Genomic DNA, 19,938 nt, shown 5'->3' on the forward strand with positions numbered 1-19,938 from the left:
TTCCCCTCCAGGGATGGAGTTGAAAACTAGAGGCACAAAAATGTGAAAATCACAGGCTGAGATATGAACAATTTACTGGAAGCAGCAACGAGATAATAAAACAGTAAGAGCTATGGTGTTAATAACAAAAGATTTAAATTATTACATGGAAAATAAAACAATACTGGACTGTTTTGTCCTCCACCCTTTCTCTTGCCTGTGGAAGGTGAGAGCAAGTCCCTTTGCTTGCCCCTCAAAAGTGATGTGAGATGGTAACCAATAATATAAGGGTCTTGCCATGCCCCCTTCCCAGATAGTATAGAAAATTAACTTTGTCCTTTCTGAAACTAAGACAAATTATATATATATATATATATAATTTATTATTCCTATCTATCTATTTATCTATCTATCTATCTATCTATCTATAGACACACACACATATATATTTGGACAATAATACAACCAAGAAAAAAATGCAGTATCTGAAAAGATTTTCCTTTGAAGGTTTGATGTTTGAGTTTTTTTATTCTATTGGATTTACATCGCTGGGAAATCTGTCAGAGTGGCTTTATTACATGATTGTTTCTCTGATGATGTTTTGTGACATGTATTAGAAAACTTCTCTATTTCTCCTTTACTTTATTTTCCCTCACTACCTGAATGCTTATCCTGTGTGCCTATCCACTGTACCTAAATTTATACACCTCAGCTATGCATTCACGTATAGCAGAAGTACTTTAGTTTTTAAAGGGTTTAGTTCTTTCCATGTTATGCCTTTCATTGGAAGTGGTGTAATTAATTTCAGCTGTGCTTGGAATAGTGCCAGGAAGACCAGTTCTGTGGCTCTGAACTGAAGCATTTTAATGAATAGTATTACAAGAATGTGCACCAGAAAATACTTTCATATTTGGCTGTCTGAATTGCAAATCACATCTAGAACTGTAGATCTGACACGCTAACAAAACAGGTTTTGGTGGATATTCAAAGAGTTAACACTGGAATTCAGAAAAGGCTTTTAAACTATTCCACAGGGTAGTTCAACTATCTGCCAGAATTCCTTGTGAGCAATTCACCTAGATAAATACAGGCTGCCAAAGCCTCAATCCTTTTATTCTTTTTTGTATTAAAATATGTATCTGTCTAACATATTTAATAGAGAAATACTCTCAACAATGTCTTCACGTAGCTTTCAATCAGGCAATGATTATCAGCTACTTTGGATCATCTCATATTTATCATTCATTATTGTGTTAATTCTGCTACCTTGTTACCTTGTTTAAAAACATTTGTCACAGTGTTTGGAAAAAAAAGGAATTTGAGATATTGTAGAAATAATGATATGTTAACAGACTTGATTCCTCATAATAGGAAGATTTTAATGTATAATTTTTGTGTCCATAGTTAGAAATGTTTAACTCCATATTTGGGCTACATCAGGTTTCAGGTTGTGGCTTTAACTGCCTACAAAATCCCTATACTTAATGCTCGGTTCCTATCAGTTCATATGATGCATTTTAAAGTGAGGTAAAAACTATTCCCCCCATTAAGGAGGTAGAAACCTGAGTTGCAATAATATAATCAAATTAGTTTGCAATAGCAAACTAGAACCTGTCTTTCCTGAGTCCCAGCCTGGAGCACTTGTCATAGTTGCCAAGTCGTTCTATGTTTTTGCATAAGCAGCATCACGTGTACCTTTAGCTTGTCACTATTTCTCTCTTGCTTTCCAACACCTGTGCCACTCATTGGCAGCACATGATGTTTCAGGAGATCAATTAGATCAGGGTGTGAGTATCCTTGTCACTTATGCAGGGAGGTTTCGTGTGCTGGCTGCCATAAGTCCTTTTCTCTTGTAGTCCCTCCGTGAGACTTAGTCACTGCAAGTCACGTGTTACTTCTCCACTTTGTTTGATCAAAACATCATTTTATCTAGTTTTAAAATGTTCTTTATTGTCGATAACATTGCTGCAAGGGCTTTTCCTTAAAATGAATGGAAAAAAATGACCTTATTTCCTCCATTTTACTTGTTTACTTTCATGAAAATCTGGATCTAGATTTCATACTGGGGTTCTTTTTATGTAATCTTATGGGTTATAAAGGTTTGGCAAAGCAGATAAAAATTGCTCAGAATTGCTTTTCATCCATCAGCTGTGAGAATTGAAATAAGTTGGTCTTACAGAGCTCTCTGCTTTTTCTTGTGTTTGGCTATGATACATTTTATTTTGTCTGGCTTGCTCCTTGAATTTTTTTAAGAAACATTTACTCATAAAGCTCAAGTAGATAACTAAAACTAACTTGCATATAAAAATACATGTAAATTCGCTCTAAAGAGTCTTTTTGAAGTTACTCCTTTGCTTAGCCCAAGCTCTCAGTGTTTGAGAGATTATAGCTCCCAGAAAGAAATCTTGCCATAACGTCCATGATGTAACATTTTCAAAATGAAGACATTTCCTTTGCCCTCAGATTTGGCAGTTGTACAAAATTTGCATCTGGTTTCCAATTATTTGTCTAGCTTCAGTTTTCAGTCTCCTGCTAATTACACAATGTCCAAATTTCTGTCTGTCTATTCAGATGTGTAGAAGGGACAAAACTTTTGGGTATTATGAGGTGATGAGAAGGATTCAGGATTGGAAGTCTTCTTTTCAGAAGTGCTCTAGGCAGTGACAAATGAGAAGGCTGAAAATAGGATATTGATTCCTAAGTCACTAAATCTCCCTCTTGTGCCAAGGGGCAAAGCAGAACCTTGAAAAGGATTGAACATCTCTTCCCTGAATGGCTGTGAGCTGAGTGTGATATAATGATTTTAGGATGAAAGGCCCCTTTGTTGCAGGATTAGGTGGGATCACACAGAGAGACTCAGGTTAGCTGTAATCATGACAGTCAGGAGTGAGGAAATTGCCTTTATCAGACTCTGCTGTCTTACACAGCTCTCTATGCTATTCCCTGCAGAACAAAACCATTCACATTAGCCAAAGATACCTTATTTATTTCTAACACAAAGGGATTTTCCCTTCCCTTTACAACATGTACTTCTCACCCCCATTTCTATGTAGTATTAATACAATTGTTGTTAGAAACCCATTGAAGAGCCAGAGTCCTCAGCAGTACTCAGTGGGCATAAAACAGACCCCAGAAAGATTTTTTTTTTAAAAAATCACCTTTAACCTTTAAATATCCATTTCTACTAAATTTTTAGGTATTTTAAGAATTTGCTTTAAAACTGTATTTTTCCTAATTATGTGGATACCTGGAAGCATAAACTGGCTAGGTTCATGGTTTCTCCCCTCGCCTGTGTAAACACCTATGCCAGAGCCTAACAAGGTGTTCTGCTGCTCACCTGTAGCCTGAAATCTGACAGTCCCAAAAGAAAGGGGGAAGGGAAATGAATCTCTGTGGATCTGTATCAATAAAGCTTTGGTTTGTACCCTTACCACTTGTTGAAGGAGGGAGAAATACTACAGCACATTCAAAATTTTAGATTCACAATGGAAAAAATATGCTCAGCCTGTCCATTTCTTGAGCTTCCCAGCTGGAAATTTTCCTGTTTTATGTTTTCAATCTTCCCATTCTTCATAGTAATCAGTAGCCGACTATCTTCTAAAGGGCAATGGAACAGAAACACTTGAACCTAACTGAAAATTATTGCACAGTGCTGATCATACTGCTTTGGAAAGCTAGGTAGTTGCATGTGAAATACAAAACCCAAATGCAGTATGCTTTGAGTAAAGCTGACATTATTAGCACATGGAGTACATTAAAGATAGAATCTTTCAGTGCTGGAGGAAAACACACACCAGAGGCAACCAAGGTAACAACAGTGTGACTCTCTCCTCTGTTATAAAGCAAGGAGTACGTACTTTGTGTACAGGGAGCCTTCCCTGACCACTGCAGGATTTCTGTAGTCTGATTTGAATAGACACAAACCTGAAGTGAGAAGAGCTGGATGTTTTGGTGCAGTATTTCAGTGGTGTCATCCATCTTAAGATAAGAAACTTCTGCGCAGGCTGTTAATACTGGACATCCTAAACTTAATGAGGAAATGAGCAGAGATCTGTTGATAATTGGGCAGATGTTAGCAGGACAACTATTGTCCCAAGATGTAACAACTGGTACAATAGATGCATACTATTAATCAAATGCAATTTCTGTTTAATTTGCAGAGATGAAGACATATTAAAGCCTGAAAGAAACCTTCCATAAAGATTCAAGTACGTCCTTGGAAGTAAGGAGCAGATCAAATTAAATCTTTTAATTAGGGTATAAAAGTCTAAACTTTATTCTCATCTGTAGTTCTTCAGCCTCCTCAATACACTTGCACTGGTGATCTTCCCCTGCTTGAAATCTTCCCTGGTTCCTGGTCTCTGCTATAAGAAACTCTGGATAATTTTTTACTGATTACAGATTACATTCCCTTTAACAATCACATATTCCATGTTGATGACACAGCACTTCTAATTCAGATCTCTGCTAAAGGCAGACACAGCAAGATCAATATTTACACAACTTCATTTTTGTATGGCCTTGCTCTTGTAGTATGAAAAGGGGCTACTTTATTTGGGAATGAATATTTGAGTTATTTTTGTATTTTTATCCAGTGGCATTGCACAGAATGGTTCATTAGTAAAGTCATAAGCACAACCACTGATAGCAACCTGATCCATGGGGATGGAGCTAGACTTTCCTTCCAACCCACATCTCAAAAAATATCTGCAGGCATCAGGAGGAGGGCAGTGGGCAGGCCAAGGAAAATTGTAAATGCCAAAGTTATGCAGTATTATCTGAATTATAATTAAATCACATTATTCATGCTCCAGTAAACACTCAGTGTTACTGTTGAATTTGCATGATAGAGCCATTAATTCTCCTTGGGTAAACAAGTACTCACTGCTCGTCAGTGTTCTGGCTTCTCACTGCCAGATTGATTGGAAAAATGGGTACTTAATCACCTCATTGCTCTTTACTGTATTTTCTGATGGTTGAGTGTTTTTTTGCTTTGAAAAGTTTTGCTGGTTTCCCAGAAGACCTTCAACAAATCCACCCCCCAAACACTCAGAAAACCAATAGATGATTGTATGAGGGTCATTCTTCTAAGCTTTCCTGGTCATCTTTGGCAGCAAATGTATGACCTGCTCACGTATTTGCTGCCAAAACCCAACAAAGACCAGCCTTTGGTGCAGCACAAAGAGTCTGCACTTGCTGCTTACTGCAATTATTTTTTTAAAATACTCAGATCTTCCTTCCCATAATATGTTTTCCTTTGACTACAACTCCCATTATAGAAGTGAAAATTGTCTCTGTTCTTATGCGCAAACACTGCTTTTCAATCCAGAAAGGAAGTTTTCAGGATAATTTCAATTTGTAGTTTGTTCTTAGGGACACTACACTCACAAACTCTCTAATTCTTGCTAATGGGGAGGATTTAAGCCCCAACAGATCATCATGACAGGTGGTAGTAAATAATAAGATAATAATCTATTTCAATAAAACCCAGAAATCTCACAAATTAGTTTAAGTAAGGCATGTTATTAAAATTACATTAAACAGAAATGGTTTTTTTCCCTAGTAAAGAAAATGCTCATCAAAAATATATTTTCAACCCTTTTTTTTTTCCACTTATTGAATTCCCTATTCTGGAAAAGGTCATGCAAGTTGTTGTGCATCAGTTTGCTTTTGATGAAAACTTGACTAGGGTTTTTATTTGTATGCTGTAAAACTTTTAATGCTTGCTTAAAATATCTTGCACAAAAATCTAATGGCAAAACTTTTCTTGGTTCATTCTGTACCATTGACAGCACAATGGCATATCTCATATAAATATAAGGCATGGTAATGAATCATAGACAAGTTATTGTTCGGCAAGTTGCACTGCAAATTAAAAGCTTTGACTCATACAAGCAATCTCTTACATGTCTTCACAGGAATCTTGAATTTATAATAGGCCTTCTTACAACCACTCAGTTAATTAAATATATTCATTAAAAAGTACAGATGGCTATGACGAGAATTAACTTGGTCATCAACAGTTGTCACTTGCATTTAGTGAGGGGTGAAATTGATGCAGGTAGCTCTAGTGCTTCTGCACATAGGTTCACTCACACCTCTGTCAAACTCTTGGGATCGACAATGTGGCACCAGCAGCAGTCAATTACACAATAGGTTCAGTGGCAAGGAAGTGGACATGGCATTGGAAAGCTACAATCACAGCACAGACTGGGGTAGTCTGTAAGGTCTAACAGGGAAATCTTTACTAGGAAATAGTGTGCTTCACAGAGGGGAAGTTCGCAAAGCCTCCCCAGGAAGAGGCAGGGAATGCCCATGGATACAGGTGGGCGTGGGTAGGCAGGGGCTAAGCCAAACATTCTAGGAGCTGCTGGTCAGAAGCATAAGATTGCCATTGACCTCTTCTGGCATCTGATCCTACAGTACTGGTGTGTGGCTAAGGTGAAGAGCTACAGCTGAAAAGGGAGTAAGGTTGGAAATCCACTGCAGAAAAGGAAACATAATATGACACTCCCACACAACAGGCTTCTGCAGGATGTTCTGCAGGTCTGGGGCATGGTAAACTTTTTAAGCATGTATGGCTACTTTTTTTTGTTGTTTTTTGACCATAGTTGTCTTTCTTTAAAAACTTTGGGACTTTTAGTAAAGAAAAGGTCTAGAAGTGTGTCCAATTTGCATTTAAATTAAGGGTTCTCCTAGACTAGTATTTCCCTGAACTGGGAAATACCATGTTCTAATTACAGTGGCATCTTCAATTTGTCATTGCTTTCTGACTTGTGATATAAATAAAATGAAATTGATGAGCAGATTTAAAATGATGCCATACAGTCTTTCCTGACATAGGGAAAATTATTATTTTGTCCATACTTCTTATCTTCTGAGCTTTCTGAAATGGTCTGTATCCTCTCTGTGCGCCATCAACAGTGTGAAATACTGATCACACCAAATTACTCATCATTGAATCAGAGAAGGAGGAGCAATCACCTAAGAAATCTCTGCAGCTGGGAACAAACTACCTTCTTTCAATTGCAATCCTGTTGCTGCAGCCATCCTCTAGTACAAGCACTAGCTATAGGCTGCTTACAAATTTTGCATGTCTCTGACAACAGCTATTAAGGCAAAACAAAGAAGGATGACCAAAGAGTCTGAGCTGACACCAGAAAATTCCAGTTTTCAGCCTAAACCACAGATTTATCCTTACTCCTCTGCCCATTTGGAAGATGAAAGTGAGATGGGAGCTGAAACAAGCAGTTCTTCATACAACATTTTATTAAGGTAGGCAACCTTTTTTCCAGGTGTGGTCTCACCAAACTACTGCTAAGAATGCACCATCCCACATATGCATGCTTCTGGGGACTGAATGATGACTAACCAGGTCAAAATAGGTCAGTGACAATGAGATGCCTACGGCCAAAAAGTGGTGGGTTTTTTTTCCAGGAAATTCTTTACATGGCCTCAAATGTGCTTAACATGCCATGTGAATATACGACCCCTCAGATAACTGCCCTTTTGCTCTGCAGTCAGGCTGTGGGACCAAGTGGCAAATGGACACGAGCATCAGCTCGTGCCAGTGAAGGAGCTCACCCTGCAGGGGTGGCACAGGAGGTGGCACGGAGCCCTGTGGTCATGTGCTGTGGAAGTGAAGGGACACTCTGGCTGTGACCTGAGCTGCACGGCAGGCGAGCACGAGAACAGACATTGACATCACGCTGTGCAAGTGGCCTCTCTCTATGACCGCAGAGATGAGACCTTCCTTCCTAACTGCCTGAGCCATTAGGTAGTTACAAATTCTGATTTTAATCCTGAACACACAACAGATTAGACCCATCACAAACTATTACAGATCAGAGGAAGTCAACATTGTTACCCATTAGGGTTCAGATATGGCTCTAGTGTAACTACACAAAAAGTGATCTCCACTTAAACCAGGTATTTCTGCAATCATAGATTCCACCACTTAAACTAAAAGAAGTCTGTAACTAAATCCCCAGGTATGCAAGTGCTGTATACGACAGAGCTACCTACATCCTTCAACAAAGATGTTTAGCATATGGAGCAACATGTTTTTTCAGACCAAAAGAACAGGAATTTAGGTTAATTTAATAGAAAAAATAAAATATGGAATAACATTGATTTTGGCCAATATCAATTACAACAGAACTACCCTATTTTACAAATAACAACTGAACATTTTACACATGTACAGTATTTTTTCAGTAAAAATGGATTTCGTTATAACAATGTCAGTTTTTTTAAAAGAAAACAAAGTTATTAATTTCTTCTCTATAATAGTGTTAGAGACATTTGTAAGTATCCAAACAGATTCTTTACAATCCATTACATAATTAAATCTCAATAGTGAATATATATTTATATATAACATATATAATATTAACTTAAACTTTGAAAGCATTATGTTCTATTTAAACACGCTATACTGAGAAATGAGGCAGTAACAGACTAGTAGTTAAACTAGCACAAATTTGAATGTTTATCAGGAAATTTTTAATGGGCACCAAAGGAGCTTGACTGCACTCTCTCATACTGAAATAGTTTATCTGCTCTCTGCTAAGAGGACATTACCTCTAAAGGTTTGAATTAGTTTGTAAAACATCCACAGTCATTTTTGATCCCCTTTATTTTCCAGGATTTACATGCTTAAACAGCTGAAATCCATTTTCTGTTTGTGTGTTCTGGAAAGCTAACTGAGAAAGACACTTCTCATGTTTTAAGTATTATCCCCAGTAAACAGTATCTTTGAAGTTCAATTTGCTGTTTTATGTGAAATGACTGTCTTTTGAACAGTATGCTGAGTGAAGCTGAAGAAGACAAATTAAACAGAAATTTGTACTGGCAGCCATGTGCCTGGGTAGAAAAAGAGTGAGGCTGGGGTCACTTCTCTTATCACTCAGGACCATTTTATAGTGAGGTAACTCCATTGGCCTTAGCAGGACTATTCCTGAAATTTCTACTGCAAGCAGTTAAAAGCAGATTCAGGCCCATCATGGCACCAAGAGAACCACTGGTTTATTGCCCTATATGCAATTTTTCCTGGAGGTGTATTTGGCACAATTATAAATCCAGTCCTGTAAACACATCCTGTTGTATATAGTCACACTGGCATTTACATATGGGCACTATGAAACAGTTCCACATATCTGTATGATAATATCCCCTTTTTAAATGAACATTACAAGACAACAATAATTTATGAATACTTCTTACATGTTAGCAATGTTTGCTGACTTCTGAGCATATACATTACTCTCACTTATGCAAATCAAGAGAAGTAGTATATTCTAAATTTGTCCACTACAGGAACAATGGGTTTCTTATGTTTATTTGAAATAGCTTTGACAATTTAAAAAAATAAAATAAAAATCCTAGCATATCTGTTAATAAGCCACCTGTCTAAAAATGAAATCTATATGACCAAAACCACATTTTGGGAAAACATATATACATACCGCATGTGATACAAAAAAAAGCATACAGCACAGGAAGTAAGAAAGAAATGTGTGCAGAAATGTTCACTTTCCATTTTTTAAAATAGTGTTAGAAAAGGGGCAGAACTTAGTCCTGCACTAATGATGTTTCTGATCCCCTCAGGAACTCAAGTTCCCCCTGTCAATACATACAGCACAAAAAAAGACTAATGCAATTTTTTTTGTATTGTTTAGTTTTAATCCATGTAAACTTGTGTTGTATTCTTGAAACACTATTTAAAGATCTTGAAGTGGAAAGAGGCAGGAAAGAAGGGAAGAAAAAGAACCTTCAAAAAACAGGAATAATCCTAAGGTTGACAGGAAATCAAATCAAGAGTTAAATGTTAATTTTGGCATCAAATGCTTTGGTCACACAATACTGACTCTGTGATCCTGGATGCTCAGCTCTAGACACCCAGTTATGAAAGGTAGGCGTGTTGTAGTTTTTCCATTTAAGTTCCAACAAACAGTTCGCCATCTCCCCAGACAAAGAGGGGGGAGAGGGAGAAAGGTGGCTTGCTTTCTTTTTCTTTCTTTTTTTTTTTCCTTTTTCAGTAATATGAATTAATCTGTAAGTCAACAGGAGGAGGAGGATGCTGGGAGGTGTCAGTTCACCCCTTTTGTTTACATGTTCTGCAACACAATTGCTGAAGCACTTTCCTCTGGCAGAGATTGTTCTTTTTCACCAGCATACAGAATCCTCCCTCGGCCCAGGACTCTTCCGTGGCTTCCAGAGGGTAGCAGCAAGAGAAGGAGGGGAGGTTGAAGGTTTGGAGAGCACGGCGTGTACAATGGAGGAAGGTTTAATTGGTCAGACATGCAGATTTGGTTGAAGAGACCATTCAGGAGCAGGAAGTAGGAAATTTGGTCCATCAAAAGAATTTCAGTCAACAGCATTTTTTTTTCAGGAAGAGATATTGTGTGGTCCAACAGGGAATGATTGGTATCCATTTATGAAAAGGAAAAAAAGATTAGAAAGAGAATAATTAGAATACAGTGATGTTTACAGCAAAGGAATTTGTTCTCAATTTTTATGAATTAAAAGAATAAACCAATCACAGAAAAAGAATAAAACATTCTCAACAGAAATGCAAATCCTATAGAGCGAGTTGATTGTAAGGCATTGAAATCTCTGCTTTTGTAAATTAATAGAAAAAAACCCCCAAACCCTCCTGGACTTTCCTTGTTGCCCATGACTGCTGAGAACATGTGCTATGTGGTGTGACCCTGCATGGTGCACTGCAAGTGCCTGAAAGCCTGCACATCCATGTGCTGCCCTTCCATGAGAGCTGCATTTGGAAGAATGGTGGTGACAGTAAAGAGACGGGGTGTCCTCACCCTTGGGAACTACAGGGATGTGATTGAGGCTGCATGTGTACAAATGAAGATGGATTTATGCAGCTGTACAAAGACAAAACTGGTATCTCAAATGTTTGCATTGAAGAAATCAATTGCAATACCATATTGGCATTACACTTCTTAATTTGTCTACGTATATCTGTCCTCTTCTGGACTTGCTTAAGACAATAACTCTTCCAATGTCCAGACATGAAAACGGCTCATGACTAGTTTACCAATATCTGCAATGTAACTTTACAATGAACAGGATAATTTTCAATGTTTGGGAGCCTACATTCCAACAGGAAGTGTAAAGGTCCACAAGAACAAGACTCACACCTGTGCTCTTTCTTTTTTCTTTTTAAAGTCTTCTTTAACTCTTAGTAAATCCAGCGGAAATAAGCTGGACCCAAGAGTCACTGTTAACTTTTACTATATCTGATGTCAGGTATCTTCCCAGACTTTGTTCTGATGTGATTTTCCTGTTGGATTGCTCTTGTTAGGGTCTACTTACAAGTAATTCACATGGTAACATGTTTAGGGAAGTACAATGTTATCTAAATGTTTCTGTAATTGTGACATTTAAAAGGAATTATTATTAGTGAATAATTAAGACAGTCATATGCAATAAGAAGGCTATCTTGGTTGCCACAGAGAATTTGGAGGAAGTTCAAATCTCCACCCTAAATAGTATGTTCCCTATTTCAGAATCCCTTTTTTCTCACTACCCTTTCACACAAGTCAAGCAATCCTGCGGGTGCTTTAAATCGTTTTTACTTACCAGCATTTTCACAGTTTAAAGTGCCGAGATAGATAAATGTAATTCTATTAATAGTACTCTAGGGTTCCTCATATAAAAATCTTTTGAAAGCAAAAGCTTTTGAACAAATGCTAAGGAAGGAAAAGTAGGTTGTTGGCAAGGGGAAAAATTATTTTAGGAAAATTCAGGTAAAGTGGGTGTGACTAATCTTGCTAACACATGCAAATGTAAATTTTTCCTTTTCATACATCTGAAAATTTTAAAAAGTAATGTAGACCATACTTAAGAAGAAAAGCAGGCCAAACCAACTCCATACATGTAAAAAAAGAAGCTGGCAGTGATAAAATGGATCTTTTCAGAGACTTGCACTCACCATCCTTGCATACTGTTCCAATGACACAGACACCAGTGTCTAGGTTATATCCACTTGGACAGCTTGTACAGTTTCTGTCTCCTTGGCCACTGCAATCCAAACAGCTGGCATCGCATCTGAAAGACAACAGCAGGAGTTGGCCTTCTGGCCTCACCAAATACAACACTTCCTAGGACACCTCTTCTGTATTGCAAAGGACTTGTTTGCTCTTTCTAGAGGTACAAGGTACTATAATATTACTACTACTAATTTTGATTATAAATAATTGACTACCCCTGCAACTCAGTCCTATTTCTTTCCATCAACAAATTTCTATTCCAGAGTTTTTACTAGACAGCTGTATTATTCTAGTGCGTTGCAATGACGCATAAATAATTAGCAAAAGTATCATGCTGATGGTGCAAACATGTGCATGTGAAAGGCATGAACTAGGGCCACAGGACAGAAATGACTGACATGATGCCCAGTCCCTTCACCACCCATCTCGCTCCATTGTCTTTTCATTACATATTGATTGTCTTTTATGTAGAACACATTGAAACACACAGGGATTCCCTTCCTGCCCTGAGCTTGGATCTGAGTCAACAATAAATGATTCCAAAGGGCAACAAATGATGTTTGTTTAACAAAGTATGGAATAGAGAAAATGTTCCTTCCTTGTACAGCACAACTTTGCCCAAGATTTATCCAGCCATTTGTGCACTTGAGTCAGGTAAGCTACTCTGGACAGTAGTTTGGAATCTACCTGCACTATGTTTGTGAATATGCAGTGGAAGAACTGAAATGGCCTTTATAAATAGGAACTAACTTGCAATGAAAAAAAACTGTAGTTTGATTGTTTTTGTTTTTTGTTTGCTATTAAGAAATGCGGATCCTCTGTCAGACTTGTAAATTTTATGCTTCTATGCAAGTCTACTTACAGGCTCACTAAGGCTCACTTTAAAATGAAGGTCACACACATATACCAGAAAAAATACTTTTATAGGACCTGTATGAATATAAATCATAAAATAATAATAATGGTAATAATTACAACAACAAAAATAATATATTTTTCTTATTTATTTAACATTAAGTATTTTTTTAAGTTTTGATGTCAACAGTGTTTTATCTTCTAATAAGTATGGTCATTTCCAACACAGTAATAGCCAATATACTGCCAAATATCAGATATATCAGTCACTGATCATACCTTTTGCAGCTTTTGTATCCACTTTCAGTGGAGTGATCAAGGTAATAACCACTACTACAGGACAGCACACATCTTCCATCTTCCATAAAGTAACCCTGTGTGCAGTTTATACAAGCATCTACTCCAGCACCTTAGTTGGAAGAGAAATGTTTAGAAGACAGGTACATTGTTAAAATAAACAATTACATCATTTCAGTGTATCTTTTTCTGAAATAAATGGCTGCAGTTCTAAAGCTCCCACAAAATCTACCAGTCATTATTCCACCCCTGGAAGAAAATGGAAGGCATTACTGGAAATCACAGCAAGTTCTACTAAAATTAAAAAAGGAAAAAAAAGAAAAAAGAAAGAGGAATTTATAAACTCTTTCAATTAAAAACCTAGATTTCTATGTTAGTTGAAAGAAGTTTGCCATATTTGAAATGTAATTAGAAGCTACTAACAGAATGAAGGATTCAGATATAAACAATGATGCTATACTGTAAGTGTGGTATATAGTGGAATAAAATCATACAGGAATGAAAATTAAGCAGACAAATGTCAGTGGGGTACCTGCACATGTTGCACAGGAACGGTGGCATGGCTCACATTCTCTGCCATTATGGTATTTTCCTTCTTCACAGCGGATAGCACATCTGGTGCCATGCAAACTATCATAAAAAGGAAAAAAAGGACAGAGCAGATAATGGCAACAGAGGACAAGAAGATTGTGCACAATCCAGTAATTCTCTTTTAATCAGAGAACAACACATATATTATGTTTCATCAGCTTCCTTCAATGGTCATATTTCATAAATTTAGAGACACCAATCACTTAAAGAGGGAATACAAAGCAGTTTTCCCCATGGTGAAGTAAAGAAGCTGTTTACAAACTCTTTATAAATACTACCAAGTAATACAGGACAGAAAAAAATTAACAATGACAAGCAGCACTAAAACTTTAGGCATGTAAAATGCAATTATCGAGGAATTTGGCAAAGGGTCAGCATTAAAAAAATGCTAAGGGACTTGTTAACTGAATGCTGGTTCTGTGAGGCTTGTGAGATTTGTTGAGATTACAGATGGAGGTATTCTGCCTGCAGGCACTTTTGAGAGAGCACAAAAATATGAGTAACAAGTCACATTTTTATATATTCCTTGAAGTAGTTGTTTATTGTTTTCATGTTACATGGTGCCTATAGCAGTTTGTTGGGGTTTGGGTTTTTTTGTTTGTTTGAAATTAATTTTTTTAAACTAGGACCTCTCCGCCATGCTTACCATCTTCTGCGGAATCTCAGGATTCATCCAATTTAACACCTTCCCTAAAAATGTTCATCAGCTCCGGGGTTTCCCACTCTGAGTGCTAACCATGTTTTTACAGATTGTATCCAGCAACAGCCAGGTAAGTTCAGCACCACTGACAATTTTCAAGAGTGCATTCAGCCCCAGTTTAGAAAATAAACTAGGAATACAACAAAACTTCACAATCCCTGCTTTTCTCTTGTCTTTCCTCAGTGACAAACCTCAAAGAGCTTTACAATATACATAGCATTATCATGTTTTTACAGATGGGAAAATAATTTGCCCAAGTTTATTTAATGGGCCAGTAACAGAGTAGATCTGGAATTCAGGTCCCTCAAGACCCACTCAAGGAAGGCTCTGCTCATTGATACCTCTGCCAAGAAAATGCAGAAAGTACGGAACAACTATGGAAAGTGAAATACATGTCCTGAAAGGCTCCATTAATCTGAAATAAACACACATTTTTTAAAAAATGTTACCAAAAAAGACTCTCTATTTGCTAAAATTGCCCAAGAAAACATGAAGGTTAGATTTTAAATTTTTTTAGTAATTCAATTTCAATAAAGGAATTCAGCTATTGATGTTCTAGAAGCAAAAGCTTTTACTAAAAGATGAAAAACCACTTTAATGCAATAGGAAACCTCAGGGTTGAAACATTAACACAATACTTGTATTCAAAAGAATACCTACAGATACTGAATATTGACTTCATATTTCTGTGGCACTAAGCCAGCATACAGTCTGTCATGAATATTACATGATTTTTGACCTTTGCTACTTGGACCAGAATGTCATTCTTTATAAAGAAGCTTGAAATATGTACTGCTGCTTGATATGTTTATCTATAATTTTAAAGAATAATTAAGTTCTCCTCTGAAGGAAAAAAATCTCACCTGCTGTTTAAAATACATAATCACTGTACTGTAATAGAATTGAGCCTCAGTACTTGAGGTAAGTGAATGGCTGGATATGTGAAGAAATATAATAAAGATAAGAAAATAATTTCTAACTACCAAATGAATAAATCAGAAAGATTAATACAATTCATTAGCTCTACTTCTGAAACAATCCTTCACTGACATAATGTAGGTCAAAAATCGAAGAAGCCAGCTTTCCATATGACTGTGGCTTTCATGTTATCTGATATGAAAAGCCTTCTAAAAATCTGTTGTCAGCCAAATAGGCACACAGGATCACTATTACAGACTAAGCAGCACTGGAACAGATGAAATGAGGGCCATGCAAGGTAAAATAGCTATCTGATGTTCTTCATTGTGTATCACCTGCCTTGTCTACCTCGTCAGATATTATGTTTAGAGGCATACATAATTTCCTTACCTTAGGCCATGTTTGCATTCTGTGCAGATTTGGAATTCAACACAGGTCTTGCAGTTTTCACTACATTTACGACAAACAATCTTATCTACAAGAGAAAAAAAGAAAACAACCCAGAAAACCTTGGTCAGTTTTGTTTGATAAAATTGTATGAATATATTATTACATGACTTACTACTCTCTAGTTTGACATCAACATCAAGCTAGACTAAACCAGCAAAATTCTGCCTATCATTAGCTTTTTCCATCAAATATCAAATTATTTACAATATTTTCATAAATCTGAAGCTATAGTTGTACCCCGAGAAAAAAATATGTTTTGAGGCCATCAAAAATTTTTCCTAAACACTTAAAATTTACATTCACTATTTATAATATGGACTTAAGTCACCTTCTCATATAGTAGCAATATGCACTAACAATTGCCATGTGTTCTGGAGACTGTCCTGCAATCTTACACCTTCCATACCAGCAGTCTGTCCTGTCTTCCTGATTTGGTGCTAAAGACACACCTGCATAAACAGATCTGATCTTAACAAAGTAAATATATAAATTACTTAACAACCGATTTTTTATCTCTGGAGATCCCTTCTTTAAGAAATCCCTTCTCTCTCTTCAGCCCTGCTGTCTTTTGACATGCAGTGAGCGACACATACCATTTTGAGAAGAAAATCTCAATTTCCCCTTTTAATCCTAAATTTTCATCTACCCATCTTAATTTGTATGGGAAGGAGTTCTCTTTACTGTAGTTGTCACGCAGTGAAAATGCTGGAATTAAGGTAGGACCTGTTTTTACTAATTCTCAAAAAAAAGCACACAGCTTCATGCTGGAGAAAGCAGAATGTTAGACACCTAGATGAACAAAGCTCCTGGGAACATATTTATTTCCTAAGGAGAGTCTAAAGATAACAGACATCACTGCGGTTTTAAGCCCATTTGAATATATGTATTTTTGTTAGCCAAAGCTGGAAATTAAACATGGACAGTCTACTTGGCAATCACAGGAAGGAGCTGAAGGCAGGTACCTATCATGGCTGAGGATTGCTGCTCTTGGGGAGTGACATGATTCTGGAGGCGCTTAGGTCTGTCCGAAACATTATTTGCAACCATGTTACATCTGAAGAGCCTGTTTTTGGCAGAGCACTGGTTCACTGGCCATGGCCAGCGTCTCTGCTCTCACTTCTGGTGCCATATAATCTGGCTGAAGGGGGGAATCATGTCAGAATGGGTGCTGTCTGCCCCTTCCCCAAGTAGTGATAACCTTTGCTGTCCTTCAGCTGACTTGCTCTTGAACTGCCCTGGTTCTGCTACTGTTACTCCCAGGTACCCCCAGCTGAAAAGACACCCTGCAATAAGCACAGTTTGTAAAATAAAGGAAGATTATTCAGGACATTCTTGATCATGCTTGGCAACAATTTAATAAAAGGAAAAGGATAAGAGATCAACACACACTTTTCCTGCTCATAAGCATTCCAGCAACCTCCCCAGATGAAATTCTGTAGCCCACAATACAAAACCAACAAGAAATACTAACTCTTGTCCAGGTAAAACCCATCAGGGCAGTTGGTAATACAGCTATTGGTTACTTCATTCAGGTAGTAGCCAGATTTACAGGTCATGCACTGGTCACTATGGCCTCCAACACAGGTTTCACAATTGGGTGAGCATTTTTTACATCGTTTCTTGTCTGCATTGTAGTGACCAGGTGGGCAGGTCGAAACACAGATCCTGCAGACAGCAGGGAAGAGAAGGCAGAATTGTTAATGAAATAGCCTGCCACCACATTCCTGGACCATGACTGCAAAGCAGAAGTATTTCCCAGCATTGTTGCTTTTCTAATGATCATGTACTTACTAAGATATAACCCTTCAAAGCACTGCATCAAGCTGATTCTCTTGCATTTATGTCCCTACACATGCTATCTCACCAGTATATGTCAGACAGTCTACAGTACAATTTCGATCATCTACATTTCTTCCTATCTTGTTCGCCTAATCACTACATCAGCTGTAGTAGCAATGAGAGTCTCTGAATACATATATATACAGAGAAAGCTTCTTAGGGAGAAAAGAAAAGAGATGGGGATATAATCAGAGAAGAGTTCCCCAAAGCTGTATTTTAAACACTGATTAGCTAGGATTTGGGGTTTTTTTAACTCCAAAGAAAATTTTTCAAAATCAGGGGAAAATTAATTATCCATGACTGTAATGAAGAGAAGAGGAAAGAAAGTTAAGAGATATAAATAAGAAATCAATGAAGTGAAGTTTTTTTCTCTTGCTCTTACCTTGTGTTGTTTTTAGATTTGTAGTAATAATGCAGACAGTCAGTACAATGATCTGGTCCTGGCCCATCACACCCTACTTTACTGCATTCTGCATTGCAGGGACCTGTAATAACAACAGAATACAGAGGGACAAAGGGATTAAAACTTCTCGTGTAAGGGACACCTTAAAACACAGGATTTTATTGCAGAATGCAATTACTCTGTTTCCCTCTGTTGAGGACTACACCTAGCACAGGTAGCTTGGTTTGCTACTTGCACTGTGAGCTCAAGATTGAGCTCTGGGTGGCAGAAGCTCCAAGCAAGAGGCTGTGCAGACCCTATGCATAAAAACGACATGCGGACCTACGTCACCATTCAGGTGACCAGACATGTAGAGACACAGCAAGAGCCAAAAACCCTGAGACTTTCATGTCTCTAAGGGTACAAAAGCCCAAGGTTTCCCTTGTTCAGGGTCCCTCCTCAGAGGCACTCAGCTCAAACTGTTATTTTTTTATTTAGTTATTGCACCAAGATTAAGTTATTCTAAGGACTGGGAAGTCTGAGACTCTGCTATGGAAAACTGGGGTTGAGCTAGTAAGGAAACCTGGCCTGATTATGTGAGTGTGGGGTGTATGTCCGTGAAGGGGCCTTGGTCCTAGCTCAGGTGTTGAGAGTATGACATCCAGAGTGGCTCCTGGATGGTTGGACAAGGAGGTTTCCTGAACACCTGCATGATTTGACTTCAAAAATTCAGAAAAAAAAGCCAAGCTTTTCAAACAAGTACAACATCCTCATTTCATGTGGAAATGTATAAAGACCTCTATAATTCATAATTAGGAATGATTAGCAAAATAACTTCTAAAAAGAAGGACAACATAAACAATGAATATCATGATCAGTGGCTACTCTGGTTCCTGAGTGAGTATCAGCTGGTCCAAGTGGCTACCATGAGCCAATGAACCAGACACCAGGGCCCAGATGCCCTGTGCTCCTACACGCTACAAAAGCCTCAGCTAGTACTTGCTGATTCCCAAGTCCTCCGTATCAACTGCACTCATATTAGGTTTGATAATGCTTTGGATCTGTTCCAGCTTAGTATTTTCTATGATTTAGTTCTTACAGTTTTCAAATAGATCCTTCCTTCTATGGGAAGAGAGAACCATCAAGTCTTTTCTTTATGCAGACGAACAATGACTGTGGGCGAAGTTACAACTTTCAGGATCCCTGATCTCTCCTGAATGAAACGTGTTGAGTTTGTTTCATATAAAAACTTAAGAAGTTTAAGCCAGAGACCTTTACAGTAGAGATAGTAGTGTTTCATTACCTACCAAAACAAGGAGTTCTGCAGCTGTCCATCTAAAATAGAGACTGTGCAACTGACATGCTATGAAAGGAGAATGGAATAACAGAAAATACTAAATTGAATTTTCTCCCCCTTTTCGTTGGCCAGAGATATACTTCAGATTCATCACATGGTACTGCTAATGCTGGATTACATGTAAGAAACTGACTTATTTTGCAGTGCTAAAAATGTAACTCTACTAAAGTCTAATGACAAGGTTGAAAAACTTCTGTAGGGATCAGTGAGAAACAACACAAACGTAGAAGATAATGTTCTTCTCATATATATATATGCATAAGTATATATGTAGCTTTATATCCTTGTATGCAAAACAGTACATTCTTCATAGCATGTTAAGAGTAGCTTACATAACATAACTCTATGCATGCAAACTCAAACACCCAGCTTTCAATTATGAAGCAAGTACTTCTCATCTTCAGTGAAGAATCCAATTCACTGAACATGTTACATGTGCTGATTCTTAGGTCATCCTAAAGCCATTAAGGGTTCAGTAAATGCACAAACAGAGTAAATGAATGTACACACACCTGAATAGTCATCTGTTGCATAATCTTCTGTAGGGTCTTCAACT

The 19,938-nt window shown here is 37.5% G+C and overlaps 1 protein-coding gene across 1 annotated transcript in view; it reads right to left on the reverse strand.

Moving 5' to 3' along the window:
- PCSK5 (proprotein convertase subtilisin/kexin type 5) overlaps window positions 1-19,938 on the reverse strand; it is a 229,539-nt gene that overhangs the window by 46,332 nt on the left and 163,269 nt on the right. Inside the window, 7 exon segments of the mRNA XM_031058930.1 lie at window positions 11,936-12,051; window positions 13,128-13,257; window positions 13,678-13,775; window positions 15,745-15,829; window positions 17,276-17,469; window positions 18,026-18,128; window positions 19,895-19,938. The exon segment at window positions 19,895-19,938 is cut by the window's right edge and continues 28 nt beyond it. Coding sequence (XP_030914790.1) covers window positions 11,936-12,051; window positions 13,128-13,257; window positions 13,678-13,775; window positions 15,745-15,829; window positions 17,276-17,469; window positions 18,026-18,128; window positions 19,895-19,938 — 770 coding nt within the window.

Source organism: Geospiza fortis, unplaced genomic scaffold (assembly GCF_000277835.1).
Source record: "Geospiza fortis unplaced genomic scaffold, GeoFor_1.0 scaffold279, whole genome shotgun sequence".
In the NCBI taxonomy this organism is placed as follows: Eukaryota; Metazoa; Chordata; class Aves; order Passeriformes; family Thraupidae; genus Geospiza; species Geospiza fortis.